The sequence below is a fragment of the Euleptes europaea genome, chromosome 18 (assembly GCF_029931775.1).
Source record: "Euleptes europaea isolate rEulEur1 chromosome 18, rEulEur1.hap1, whole genome shotgun sequence".
Taxonomy (NCBI): domain Eukaryota; kingdom Metazoa; phylum Chordata; class Lepidosauria; order Squamata; family Sphaerodactylidae; genus Euleptes; species Euleptes europaea.
This window is the reverse complement of record NC_079329.1, coordinates 619,940-632,959: the sequence shown is the minus strand read 5'-3', so window position 1 is coordinate 632,959 and position 13,020 is coordinate 619,940. Positions and strand designations below refer to the sequence as shown.

Below are 13,020 nucleotides of genomic sequence, written 5' to 3'. Positions count from 1 at the left end.
GCAACGGGGATGAAGGAAGAGCGGAGCCTGCTGGGGGAAAGGGGGGAGTGGAGGAAGGGGGGAAGCCAAAGATCCTGTCATGAGGAAGAGGAGGAGGCCTCGTGGCCCCTTTTTGATGGCTGTTGCAGGGAGGGAGCTGGGTGGGGTGGGGGAAGTGGGAAGGATTCTGCAAAGAAGTACGTGGGTGGGGGGAAGTTGTGAGAGCTTGTGTGTTGGCAGTTGTAGGGAATCAGGATGGGGGGGGAGGCAAGATCCTAATGTCCTCCCCCCAGTGATTGCCCTGTCCTGCCTACAGACAGGGTGGGGCAGGCGTGGCTGGTTGTGTGAGTGTGTGTGGGGGAGTGGGGGGTATATCCCTCTTGAGAGGTCCAGTGTGGAGCAGGAAGAGTTTTCTTTGGCTGGAGTTGGCATCTTTTCCTTTCTGTGTGTGGGTACCATGGGCTGGTCGCACGGGGGGCGGTACATTGTCTGCTTCCCTGTCTATGTATGTGTCTTTCAACCTTGGGGGGGGGCGGTACATTGTGGGGGGGGGAAGGCTCAGCAGCTGAGTGGCCCTTGTGGGCTGCACAAGGCAGGGAGGCATTTCTGTGCCCAGAAGGGAAGCCGAATTCTGTCCCGCTCTGGAGTCTCAAGCTGTGGTGACCCCACCAGCCTCAGCCCCCACCCTTTCTGTAGGGCTTCCTCTGCTACAGGGGGACGGCTAGCAGGGGTGTGCGCCGCACCCTCTGCCTGTTCAGTGGGGCAGGGTGGGGGGGCTGAGTTCTGTTGGCAACATCTTCCTCTGTGGTGATTCTGCCCATTCAGATGGTGGTGTGGCAAGCCCCCCCCCCGGTGTCACACACCCCCAGTTGTAATTGCTGTGATGCTTCCAGCTCGCGGTGGGGGAGATCCAGCCCTGAGATGTTGAGCAAGCCACAGTGACGGTTGCCCGCTCTGGGTCTGGCAATGCCTCAGGGAGGGAGGGAAGGAGTTGATGCCGCGGTGCCCCCCCCCCAAGTGGCTTTTCTGTAGGCTGGAGATCAGTTGTAATTCTGGGAGCCCCAGGCACAACTTGTCCCCTCCACACGTGCGTTTTGGGGTGTTCCGGCTGGCTGTGGCTCCGGTGTTGTGTTTATGGCTTCCTCAGAAGCAGGGGGCGCTGGAGTGCGTGGGGGGGGGGCACCTACACACAGGGCTGCAGCATCCTGTCCAATAAAGGTGGCCTCTCTCTGCCTCGGCTGTGCTCGTCTTCCTTGGGGGAATGGGGAGGGGGGCAAGGCAGGGGCTCTTCGGCCAGCGGGGTGGTGGGGACCAAGGAGAAGAGCGGCTGGAGAGGCCCGGCCACATGGAGGAGCTGAGATTTTCTGGCCTTGGTCCTGGCAGGAGGGCCGAGGAGCAGCAGAGTGTCAGCCCAGGTGGGGCAGTATTCAAGGGTTGCCCTTTGGACGGCGGGGGCAGGATGGTTGCAGCCCAGCTGAGTACTTTTCCTGCGGGGAAGAGAGGAGCACAGAGCAGGATTTGCAAACGCAGCCCAGCCTCGAGCTCAGCTGCCTCCCAGAGTTTGCACGCCCCAGTAGCGATAGCTCAGCCCTAAAAGAGCTGGGCAGCCGTTGGGGGCAAGGAAAGCACTCTGCACGTGCCAAGAGTGTGCTTTTTACTCAGCCTTGGCCCCACTCCCTGTTTTATCTTCACAATATCTGCCAGGTAGGTCAGCTGTGAGGCCGACTGACCCAAGAATGCCCATGAGGATCGCAGGAGAATGAGGGTGAACCTGGTGCCCCCTTCCCCGCCTAGTCCAGTTCAAGCCCTCTGGAGGCGGGTATTTGGGCTGCAGACACCAGGAGGCCCACGCAGAGCCTGGGGACAATCAGGCTCCGCCCCCATAGCGAACACTGCTCTCAGGTCCCTGCCCACAACTGTCCCTCCGATCTTGGCACTGCCTCTGCCATTCCCCTATTGGCTGAGCTCTGCTGGGCGCCCACCTGTGTCTTCGTTGATCTCTTCCCCTGCCTTCTGTCTGCAGGTAGACCCTCTGCCCCACCATGCCCTGACTGGTGGACAGCCCTTCGCCACATGCAACGGCCCCAATAACTCCATCTCAGGTCGGCCATATGCCCCTCGGCTGCTGACCCCGTCCCCTCACTATAGCGCCGCCCTCAAGTGGATGAAAGGTGATTTAATAGCCGGCTGGTGCTTAATTGAGCTTGACTGCATTTTGGTGTGTGCCAGTAGGCTGGGGTGAAGCTCCCTTTTATTTTTATTCATTTAATTTATTTAGACTTGGATCCCGCCCTCAATCCCCAGCCCTGGCCCTTGTCAAGCACACTTCTTGGGCTGGGGACCACCATCAAGCTGTTATTTGCAGAGTGCAGTGCTTTTTTTGGGGGGGGGACATACCAGGACAGGAAGTCCTGAAGGTACAAAGGTCCCAGAGCATGTAAGGCTTTAAAGGTGAAAACCAGCACCTTGAACCTGATCCAATAATCCAGCTAGAGCCAGTGCAGTTGATGAAACTCTGGCTGAATACGTTCCCACAGCGGGGTCCCCGTAACAAGCCTCAACTGCAGTGTTTTGTACCAGCTGGAGTTAGTAGTCTAGAAAAGGGTAGCTTGCAGATCAGTCTCCAGGGCAGCCCTACGTAGAGCGAGTTACTGTAATCCAGCCTAAAGGTGGCGGCTGCCTGGATCACTGTGGCTAGATCAGGGCAGGAGAGAGAAGGCACCAACTGCCTGGCCCGGCGGAGATGGAAAAAAGCCACCTTGACCACGGCTGTGACCTGAGCCTCCGTTGATAAGGTGGCATCAAGAATCACCCCCAGAGTCTTGACAGGAGGTGCCGGTGTTAGTTGCACACCGTCTGGAGCTGGGAGCTGGCATCCCGTCTCAGGGCAGCCCCAACAGAGCCACAGGACCTCCATCTTTGATGGATTCAGTTTCAGCTGGCTTTTCCTCAACCACCCAGTCATGGCATCCAAGCACCTGGGCAGTGTGTCCAGGGTGGAGGCCAGATGGCCGTCCATCAGCAGATAAAGCTGGGTGTCATCAGCGTACTGGTGACAACCCAGACCGAAACTCCTGACAAGCTGGGCAAGGGGGCACATGTAGATGTTAAATAACATAGGAGGATTGCACCCAAGGGGTGCCACCACAATACCTCCTCCCCAAGTGCCCCCCTCTGTCCCCGGTCATGGAGGAAGGGCTGTTCCCCAAATTCCGATGCCGCCGGTGAGGCGGTGGTCTAAAAGATTGTGGCCAGCCATGTCAAAGGCTGCTGACCTAGAAGTATTAGCAGCCACAACCCACCCTGATCCAGCTGTCGGCAGAGATTGTCTATGAGGGTGGCCAGAGCTGTCTCCATCCCATGGCCAGGGCAGAAACCTGACTGGAATGGATCAAGAGCTGACATGTCATCCAGAAAATCCTGTCGCGGTTTGGTGACTGCTCTCTCAACTACCTTACCCAGGTACAAGAGATTCGATACTGAGGTAGTTGGTAAGATCACTGGGATCTAAAGATGGCTTTTTCAAGAGCAGACACACCGCTGCCTCTTTCAAAGCCCCTGGGAAGGTCCCTGTGCTACCCCTGGGTTGACCATCTCTCCCAGGGGAGGCCCAAACTACACCCAGACCAGCCTTGACCAGCCAGGGTGGGCATGGGTCTAAGAGGCATGCAGTGGGCCTCACAGCTAACAGGATCCTGCAGCTGAAGTGGTCCAAAAGCAGACCAGAAGATGGGTGGAGGGCCTCTAGTCCCATCACTGTATCAAGGTTGGCAGGGAGGTCACAGCAGAACAACAAGGCTTCATCCGCAAAAAAAGGTCGCAAATGCCTCACAGCTATGGGTCAAATTCGTGGTTAAATGTGGCTGTCCTCCTAGGGACGTAAGAGATCTAGTTATCCTAAATAATTGTGCTGGGCAAGAGCTAGCAGACACGGGGGAGGCTGCTGCCGCATACTCCTGGGCAGCCTCCACCGCCGCCACCTCACAGGCGTTCACAAACGACGTCGCCGCCAAACTCCCTCTAGCTCTCTAAGCTCCCGGTCCATCTTCGGAAGCTCCTCGGTGTACCGGGGCCCCGTTTTCGGCAGGGGTGAAGAGGGCGGCGGGTGCACCTCCATCATTGGGTGCAGAGAGCCGGAGTCCTCCACAAGCACATCTGGAGAATCAATCGCGGCGGGGGGGGGGGAATAAGACCCCGCAGGGTCCTCTGGAATCCAATGGGATCTATGAGCCCCCGTGGGCGAGCGCAAATCAGCTCCTCACCCAAAGAGGGTAGAGTCGGGAAGTGAATCCGACCCTTCAGGACAAAATGGTCCGAGCTTCTTGGCATCAGACCCACACCGACCCCAGGCCCACAGATTGAGTCCGGCGTGCAGCCTGCTTGGCCTTGCTCAAGTTCCTGCTTTTCGGCTCACGCGGCAGAGACACGCGCGTGCAAAACAGCATCCGCTCACTAACCAAGAGAGGCAGAAACAATTGAGGAGCGGAGACTGCCCACCCCCCAGACTGACCCAACACACTGAGGCACCGACCTCAGTGGGGGATGGAAGACTCCGCCAACCCTCAGCTGATGCCTCCTTAGCGAGAAACAGCATCTTGCCCTACTTACCCATATCGATGCCACTCATAAGGGCGGGAGAACGTGTAGCACGTCTGAACGTACAACACGTGTCTCAGAGTCTGAGTCCCTCCCCCTCAGCGCTGCGGGTCGCTTGCGGGGGAGGCTGGGCGGGCTCTCTGCACTCGCTCGGAGCCCCGCTTGCCCGGAGTCCCGCCCGCGACGGCCCGCGGGGTCTGGCCGCCCGGCCCAGCCCGGCCCCCTCGCAGGCGGCCGACGCCTCCTCCCCGGAGCCCCTCCGGCCGCCTGAGCCATTCCTCGCGGCGCGGCGCGGCAGGAGCAGCTGGGACCGCCGCTCGTCGTCCGCCCCGTCCAGCGCAGCGCAGCGCAGCGCAGCGCCCCGCTCCAATGGAGCCGTCCGCCCTCGCCCCGCTGCTGATGCTGCAGCTGCTGCTCTGGCTGCCGCGGCTGAGCCGGACCCAGGACCCCCCGGCCGCCCCCGCCGGCAACCACACCAGGTACCCCCCCCCGACGCCAGTCGCCCCCCTCCCTCGGCCAGCCCCGGGGGGGCGCGCCCTCCGGCACATCTGGAAGGGCTTAGGCTGCGCCAGCTGCCAGCAGCCCAGCCCGCCGAGCGGATTCCCGGAATTCTTGGCCAGGCCGTCCGGCGCTACTGGGAAGGAGGGGGGTGGGGGAGCGCGGGCCCTCCAGGAGCGCGGGGGCGGAGGGCTGCGGCTCGCCTCCGGGGCGCGCGGCTTCCCCCCAGTCCGGCTCTGCTACCCGCCCGGAGTCCCCAGCACTAGTTGGGCCCTGCCTAGGGCGCGCCCTCCTGCTCTTTGGGGCCAGGGAAGCAGAGTTGGTTTTTATATGCTGACTTTCTCTACCACTTAAGGGAGACTCAAACCGGCTTACAATCGCCTTCCCCTCCCCTCAGCAGACACCCTGGGAGGGAGGTGGGGCTGAGAGAGCTCTTAAAAGAACTGTAACTTGCCCAAGGTCACCCAGCTGGCTTGGTGTGTAGGAGCTGGGAATCAAATCCAGTTCACCAGATTAGCCTCCACCGCTCATGTGGAGGAGGGGGGAATCAAATCTGGTTCTCCAGATCAGAGTCCACAGCTTCAAACCACCGTTCTTAACCACTACACCATCCTGGCTCTCCCCGACAGAGGGGGGGCTACAGCTGGCCCCTCCTGCCAGGCCCCACTGCTTCCTCTCTCTGTCCCTCTGCCCAGACCTGTCTTCCTCTGCGGGGGCGACCATACCGGAGACACCGGCTACATCGCCAGCGAGGGCTTCCCCGCCCACTATCCTGCCAGCAAGAAATGCACCTGGACCATTACGGTAACCACCCCTTGGGGAGGGGGGTCAGGGCCTGCAGAGCAGACCAGCAGAGCACTGGGGGTGGGGGCTGCTTGTAGTTTCTGGCTGGGAAAAATAAAGCACTCTGTGCTCACTCAGAAACACTTTGCCGGGATGGCACCAGTGCAGGTTCCCGCACTGGATCCTGTAACCCTCTCCAGAACTCCACACTGGAGGCATAAATGAATCCCTTGTGAGTCTGGAAGCCAGAAGCAGAGTCTGGGTGAAGCTCACAACAAGAGCCTTGGCAGGGGATACGATATGCTCCCCCCCACACACACACACCACTCCCCCAACATGTCATCCTCACATAACAGATGAAGGGGTTTTCCTTTTGTTCTCCATCTCAAAACATGACATAGAATAAAATCATAAAGTTGGAAGGGACCACCAGGGTCATCTAGCCCAACCCCCTGCACAATGCAGGAAATTCACAACTACCTCCCCCCCCACACACACACACAGTGACCCCCTACTCCATGCCCAGAAGATGGCCAAGGTGCCCTCCTTCTCATCATCTGCTTAAGGTCAATTCAATTCAATAACCTTAAGTAGGCATAGTACAAAAGACAGCTCATACAGATTCTCAAGATCAAAAACAGATCGCCTAAGGTCATAGAATCAGCATTGCTGACAGGTGGCCATCGAGCCTCTGCTGAAAAACTTCCAGGGAAGGAGAGCTCACCACCTCCCGAGGAAGCCTCGTTCCACCGAGGAACAGCTCTTAACTGTTAGAAAAAAACTGTTACATTTGAAAAGCCAGCATAATATGGAATGTCATTGGGGGTGGGGGTGGGGTGAGAATTAGGGAGGTCCCCTGCACTGTTTGGGGTTGAGTCTTGATGGGATTCCCTTCCTGTTCTCCTCCACGGCCTGATCCTGGCTCTGACCACCGTCTCGCTCCTCCAGGTGCCGGAGGGCCAGGTGGTGATGTTGTCCTTCAGGGTTTTTGACCTGGAGCCAGACCCCGTTTGCCGCTACGACTACCTGGACGTCTACAACGGGCACCAGGCGGTGGAAGGGCAGCGCCTCGGCCGCTTCTGCGGCACCTTCCGCCCGGGGGCCGTCCTCTCCACCAGCAACCGCATGATGCTGCAGATGGTGTCCGACGAAGGCACCGGTGGGCGAGGATTCCTGGTGTGGTACAGTGGCGGACTCCCTCACGTCAATGGTAAGGAGACCCTTCCTGCCGCTGCCAGGCCAAGGCGCCCCTGGCCCACCACTCTGTGGGGCTCGGGGCCTACGACCCCTCTCACGGAGCACCCAGCAGCCCTTCAGCGCCTTTGCCCGGAGCAGAGGGGATGCTGGGAAAACATGCTTCGTTTCCTGTGGGCCGTTTTATGTTTTGGATTCACGTTTGAATTCAATTAATCAGGCACTTCCTGTGTCTTGACAGCTACAGTTGTGCTGGAAACAAACTCTTTTCTCTTTCCCCACAAACGACCCACCGCCTGACCACGCAGAGCCGGTCGGTGAATTCTAGGAAGCTTTTCAGTATTAACATAAAGCCTGTTTAATCGATAAATTCTGGGGTGGGAAGGTTTTGGAATCTCTTACCGAACAGCTGGTTAAATCTGTAAATTGTCATGTTTCCATTCTGGAATAGCCGAATCCCCAGAGTTGGGCTGTGCCAGTGCCAAAGACTCTACAATTTCCTCCCTCCCATGAAAACGAAGCCCTGATGTGGGAAGATACAGATCAACCCTGTTGAGGCCCCCCAACCCCAATCAGGACTTGGAATGGGAGGAGGTGGGGGGGGTGTGCCAGGCCCCCCCCCATCTCATGTCGTTTGCTTGCTGTTGCCACTCCAAACCCCAATGTCCAGACCATTTTTTAGGGTGCCCATGAATCAATGGAAATGGGGTGCCCCTCATATCGACTCCTGGGGTGGTATGAGACTCTGGGACACACACACCCCTTTCATAAGTGCAGCTGCTGTGCCTCATGGCACAGTCTAGGGGGAAAGGCCAGGATGCTGCTTTGCTGGCTGGGGGTGCCTGCTTGGGAAACATCTCCATTGAATTGACAGTAGGGGAGGCCCAGCGTGAGGGGCCAAGCTGGGGTGACAGGGGGCCTGCTGGTATCTGACACCCCCCCCCCCATGATCCCCTGCCTTCTAGGCCAGGCTGGGCTGTTCCTGCCTTCCCTCTGTCCCCCCAGCTGGTGAAAGCTGGACTCTCCAATGCTGGATCCTCAACTCCCTTGTAACCCATCATTAGCCAGGACTCTGCACTCTCCCAAATTGCTGTTTTGCTGAGCAGCGTTCTCTTTCCCTTGGGGGCCTCCCCCCCCCCAGCTGCTCACCCCCCTCTCCTGCAGGATGCTGGCCCAGCCCTTCCCCCAAGTGCATGCCCAGGGCTTTGATCACTAGGGAAGGGGGAAGCAGCAGGCCCTAACAGCTGACCAGTATCCAGCACCCACACAACAGACCCTGTTGAGGAGGGCAGAACTAAAGACGTGTTTGGTTTGGAGCACTCCATTCCAGAAGAAAGGCTCTGCGAAAGAGCCATAGGCCTGCCAGGGAATGTGCAGCAATTGCCTAGCTTCTATGTGGTGGGAACAGTTTGCACAATTTCGGGTGTTTGTGTGAGTGTCCCAAGAGCTTTGTTATGTTATCTGTGTGCTCTTTTTGCACGTGGGTAAACAGCCTGGCTGTGCGTTTGCCACAGAGGGCGCATCATGCATCTGTTTGTGGGCTTGCTTGTGACAGGTGAGAAAGGCTGCCTTGCGGCCACTGGTTAATGCACAAAGTGCTTCTGTCTGCAGAGATTTCTACACAGGGAGATGGTTCATGGAGGAGGAGGAGCGCATCCTCGAGTTCATACCAAGGTTGTTCACCTGTGGAGAAATCTCAGCCGTTTCTTGCGCGTTTTTCAAACCTAACCTGGAACAGGATGAAGAGCCACACCAAGAGCACTCAGCCCCCCCTGCATTCTGAGAGATTCAAGAGAGAGCAATGGGGGGGGGGAAAGCTAGGCTGCATTTGTCTCCCCGCCCCACCTCCTTGCCACCAAAGCAGGTCCTCATATGCAACCCCCTGCCTGCCTTTCCTCTTTGAACAAGAAGCATTTGCAACGATGGTTTATTCACCTGCACACCTGAAGTCTTTGTCTCTCCCCCCACCCCGTCTCTGCCTCCTCTTCACTTCTTTCCTTTTGCAGAGAACCAGTTCTGTGGGGGGAAACTGGAGAAGCCCCATGGCAGCCTGAAGACCCCCAACTGGCCAGAGAGTGACTACCCCCCAGGCATCAGTTGCTCCTGGCACATCATTGCCCCAAAGGACAAGGTAAGTGTGTGTGTGGGGTGGGTGGGAGCCCAGTCCTGGCCCCTTAGCATGGCCTCCCCACTTTCTCACCCCCCATTCCTTGACAACCCACCCAACCCCCTTCCTTGTGCAGCTGCCCCCCCCCCGGTCATCGTTGCTAGCGCCCCCTTCCCAAAGGCTTCCGGGTGGGAGTTTGATTGTGCATCTCGGCACGCCCCAGGTGATCGCGTTGACCTTTGGGAAGTTTGACGTGGAGCCGGACACCTACTGCCGCTATGACTACGTTGCAGTTTTCAACGGGGGTGACCGGGATGACTCAAATCGGATTGGCAAGTTCTGCGGAGACAACTCCCCCAGGTACAGGTCCACCTTTTGGGGTCAAAACTTACTTGGGTGTCATTTCACAATAACTTTTCATCAGGGTTCCTGGGCAGGGGGAGAACACCTCAGACTCCCCCCCAGGGCGACGAGAGATTAGAAAGCCCAGAGCTCCAGAGAGAAGCCCGGACAGCTCAACAACTGTGTGCCCAAGGGGGGGGGTGTCCCTGGCTCCAGAGGGCAGAAACCCCTTCACTCCTTTTTCTCTCTTCAGCCCGGTCTACTCGGATGGAAATGAACTGCTGGTCCAGTTTGTCTCTGACCTCAGTGTCACGGCCGACGGCTTCTCTGCTTCCTATCTAGTGAAGAGCCGCAACGAGCTGGTGGACAAAGCTGCCCCCGAGCCCCCCAGCCGCGTCTTCCCGGGCACTAAGCCGGGTAGCAGACCCAGCCTTCCCAGGCCCAAACCCACCAGCAAACCAGCAGGGCAGCCCAGACAGCCGCCGGCCCAGAAACCAAAGACGAAACCTCGGCCCAACGGCGCAGTGCCCACAGCGACCAGCCCCCCCAGTGAGAGAGCCCTGGCAGAGCCTGGCTAGTGGGTCTCTGCCCTGGAAGGGGGTTTGAGCAGTGAAGGAAGCGGGGGGCATCCTGGGGTCCTGGCACAGGACGGGGGCCCTGAGCATGTGCAGAGCTCTGTCCCTTGGGAAGCCCAGGCAGGCACTGGGGCGGGGGCTCTGCTGGAAAGGAGGCGTGGTTACGACCCCCTTCTTTTCTGCTGCCTGCAGGTGATGTTGTGTGCCCGCAGCAATGCCGCCGGACGGGGACGCTCCAGAGCAATTTCTGCACCAGTGATTTTGGTGAGATGTGTGGGTGCATGGACGTGCGCCTGTGTGGGGGGGAGTGTGCTTCAGAGACCGGGGTTAGAATTGGCAATGCAGCAAGGCATGCGTGCACGTGAATCCCCCCCCCACTTCTGCCAGCCTGGGTGGCCGCAGCAGCCCCTGCTCCAAGGCAGTTGTCTGGAATGCCCCCTCCCCTCCACCGGCCGTTTCATGGCTCCCTCTTCTCTTGGCTTGTGCAGTGCTCATGGGGACCGTGAAAACAGCCGTCCGAGGTGCTGGGAGCAGAGTGACGGCCACTGTGCTGCTCATGAACACTTACAAGGCCGGCGCCTTGAGTCTCCCCCCAGCAGGAAGCGACGCCTCCGTCCTCCTCCGCCTGGAAGTGCCTTGTAGACAATGCCCCATCCTCAAGAAAGGTGAGTGCAGATCAGGCCACCTGGGAGCCAGCCAGCCACTTCCCTTTGGCTGGTGTGGTGTTCCAGGTCTCCTCTGCAGGCCAACATGTTCGTGGGGATGCCCCAGGGCCTGGGGACGGTCCTAAAGGGTCGCCAAAGGTCAAAGTTGTCGCCAGGGTCCAACTTAATTCTGCCCCCATGAAATTAGCTGGAGAAAAAGACCCACTCTGGAGGAAGTGTATAATCCGGAGGGAGGCAGAGGTGGCGCCTGGCTCTGCTGGAGGCAAGCCTGGGATTGGGGCCACGCCAGGCAGGAGAGAGACCCTGCAGCCACCTGGCTTTGTGGCCCGCGGGAGCCCCTGCACCCCTGGCGCGTCTCTCGGGAGCTTTCCGTGTCTCGTCCCTTGCAGGTGCCAGCTACGTCTTCATGGGCAAGGTGGGTGCTGATGGGCAGGGCCTCCTCCCCCCCGGCAGTTTTGTGGTTCCGTTCCGCCAGCAGCAGCACCAGATCCTCACCAACTTCAGCAGGCGCCCTTGCCCCGCCCCTGCGGCCAGGAACCGGACCTGAGCTCACCTGTAGGCCCTCTCCTCTTGCCCCGCCTCCGGGCCCCACACCTGGCTCACTATATCCAATAAAAGGGGAAAATCCTGCTCCTGGCCTCCTGGCGCTCATTTACCCCTGTCCCCTCCCACGCTAGCAGGGAGGGTCCAGAGCACCACAGCGGGGGGGGGGGGTTTGGCCTCGCTCTGCCTCTGTCCTGCTGTGGGCCTGGCAGATGTGCCTGAGCGGCGTGGCCTGCTTGCCTGCCCACTCGGCATCGCCAGGGTTTTCTCTACCCAGGGCAGAAGCCCACCCCACAGGTAGGGCTTGCTGTGGGAGGGGGGGTGGCTGGCTCTGGAGCTGAGATGTTGTCAAGAAGGGGGGGTCCAGTTCTGTTTGGGCCAGGAAGCGGGATGCCCCACGCTGAGAGGTCAGGGGAGAGTAGCACAGCCCCCCCCCCTCACTGGCAAAGGGGTGGAGGGGAACCACCCGCAAACACACCTGAAGCTGCTGCCGCGGCCTGGGAAGGGGAGCCTCGCCCACCCGCACTGTCGGGGGGGGGCCTTCCCGCCTGGCCAGCAGAGCCCCGCCCCACCCGAAGGGGCCGACGGGCGGGTCTCGGGCGGGCCCCCCGGCTGCCTCGGCGGCGCCCCCGCGGCCTCCCGGTGGCCCGGGGCAGGGGGGCGGAGGGCCGGCCAGGCCGGCGAACCCCCCCCCCCCGCCAGGGAAGCGCGGCGGCTCCAGGCCGGGGGGGGGGAAGGGTGCGAGCGGGCGACCGACAGGGACGGAAAGGCCGTGGGGGCGTCGGAGGGGAGGGGCGGCGCGTCCCCCCGAAAGCCCCCTCCAGCCCGCTCCCCCCGCCCAGCCTAGAGCTCCTGCCCCCAGGTCCCCCCCCCGCTCCCCTTCCCTCCGCCGCTCGCTCCGTGCTGGGGGGGGGGGCTTCTTCGACGGCCGCCTCCACCCGCCAAGCCGCAAGTCCCCGCCGGGCCGAGGAGCCCGAAGCCGCTTCGCCCGCCTTGACGCCCAAGCCGGCCCGCTCGCCACGCCCGGCCGCGGGGCCCGAAGGCCGCCCGCCCTCCTTGCCGCGCCGCGCCGCGCGCCCCCTCGGGGCTGCCGGCGCTGCGGCCACCTGGCGCCCGCGGGGCCGCTCACCGGGGGGGAAGGAAGGAGGACGCCGGGCGGGGGGGGCCGAGTCCGGCCGGCCGGCCGGCTGGCTCCCGCGGCCGCGGCCCCCAGGCGACCCCCGGGCGGGCCGGGCCCTGAGGCAGGGCGGCGAGGCGCAGGGGGCCCGTCGGCCGTCTTTCGCGGGGGGCGGGGGGGGGGCCGGCGCCGCTGCCCAGCATCCAGCCGGCAGGAGGCCCGAGCCGCGCGCGGGTGGCGGGCGCAGGCCGGCCCAGCGCCCCTGCCCGAGCTCGCTCGCTCGCTCGCTCGCGTCCCCCGCCATTGCTCCGGCCGGCCCCCGGGCCGAGGCGGCGGGCCCGGCCTCCTGGGCGGGGCTGCGGCGACGCCAAGCGGCACCTGCAGCCTCCCGGCAGAAGCCCGCCCGGGCAGGTGGCCGCCTCCTCCTCCTCCCCCCCCCCGCCGCCGCCGCCGCCGCCGCCGGGCAGCGCATCCCTCGGCCCCCCTCCCCTCCCCTCCCCTCCCCTCCCCGGCGCTCCCGAGGGCCGCGTGGCGGCGGCAGAGGCAGCAGCGGCAGAGGCGGCGGCAGCGGCGCCTCCCCCCGGGCGAAGCGGGCCGAGCTGTGCCCGCCGGCCGCCTCCG

General features: G+C 61.6%; 1 protein-coding gene across 1 annotated transcript; it reads left to right on the top strand.

Moving 5' to 3' along the window:
- Positions 1 to 4,944: 4,944 nt before the first annotated feature.
- On the top strand, positions 4,945 to 11,298 carry PCOLCE (procollagen C-endopeptidase enhancer). Its single transcript, XM_056863136.1, has 9 exons — positions 4,945 to 5,054; positions 5,769 to 5,877; positions 6,805 to 7,066; positions 9,057 to 9,181; positions 9,381 to 9,517; positions 9,753 to 10,048; positions 10,267 to 10,338; positions 10,563 to 10,739; positions 11,129 to 11,298. Exons 1-9 carry the CDS (start codon positions 4,945 to 4,947, stop codon positions 11,284 to 11,286), a joined length of 1,446 nt encoding a protein of 481 aa, XP_056719114.1. The 3' UTR covers positions 11,287 to 11,298.
- Positions 11,299 to 13,020: the final 1,722 nt, after the last annotated feature.

Excerpts from the sequence above, each read along its gene's own strand:
- PCOLCE (XM_056863136.1), top strand. The coding sequence starts at position 4,945 with ATGGAGCCGTCCGCCCTCGCCCCGCTGCTGATGCTGCAGCTGCTGCTC. Across the intron at positions 5,878-6,804 it reads AATGCACCTGGACCATTACG|GTGCCGGAGGGCCAGGTGGT; the intron begins GTAACCACCCCT and ends TCGCTCCTCCAG. Across the intron at positions 10,740-11,128 it reads ATGCCCCATCCTCAAGAAAG|GTGCCAGCTACGTCTTCATG; the intron begins GTGAGTGCAGAT and ends CGTCCCTTGCAG.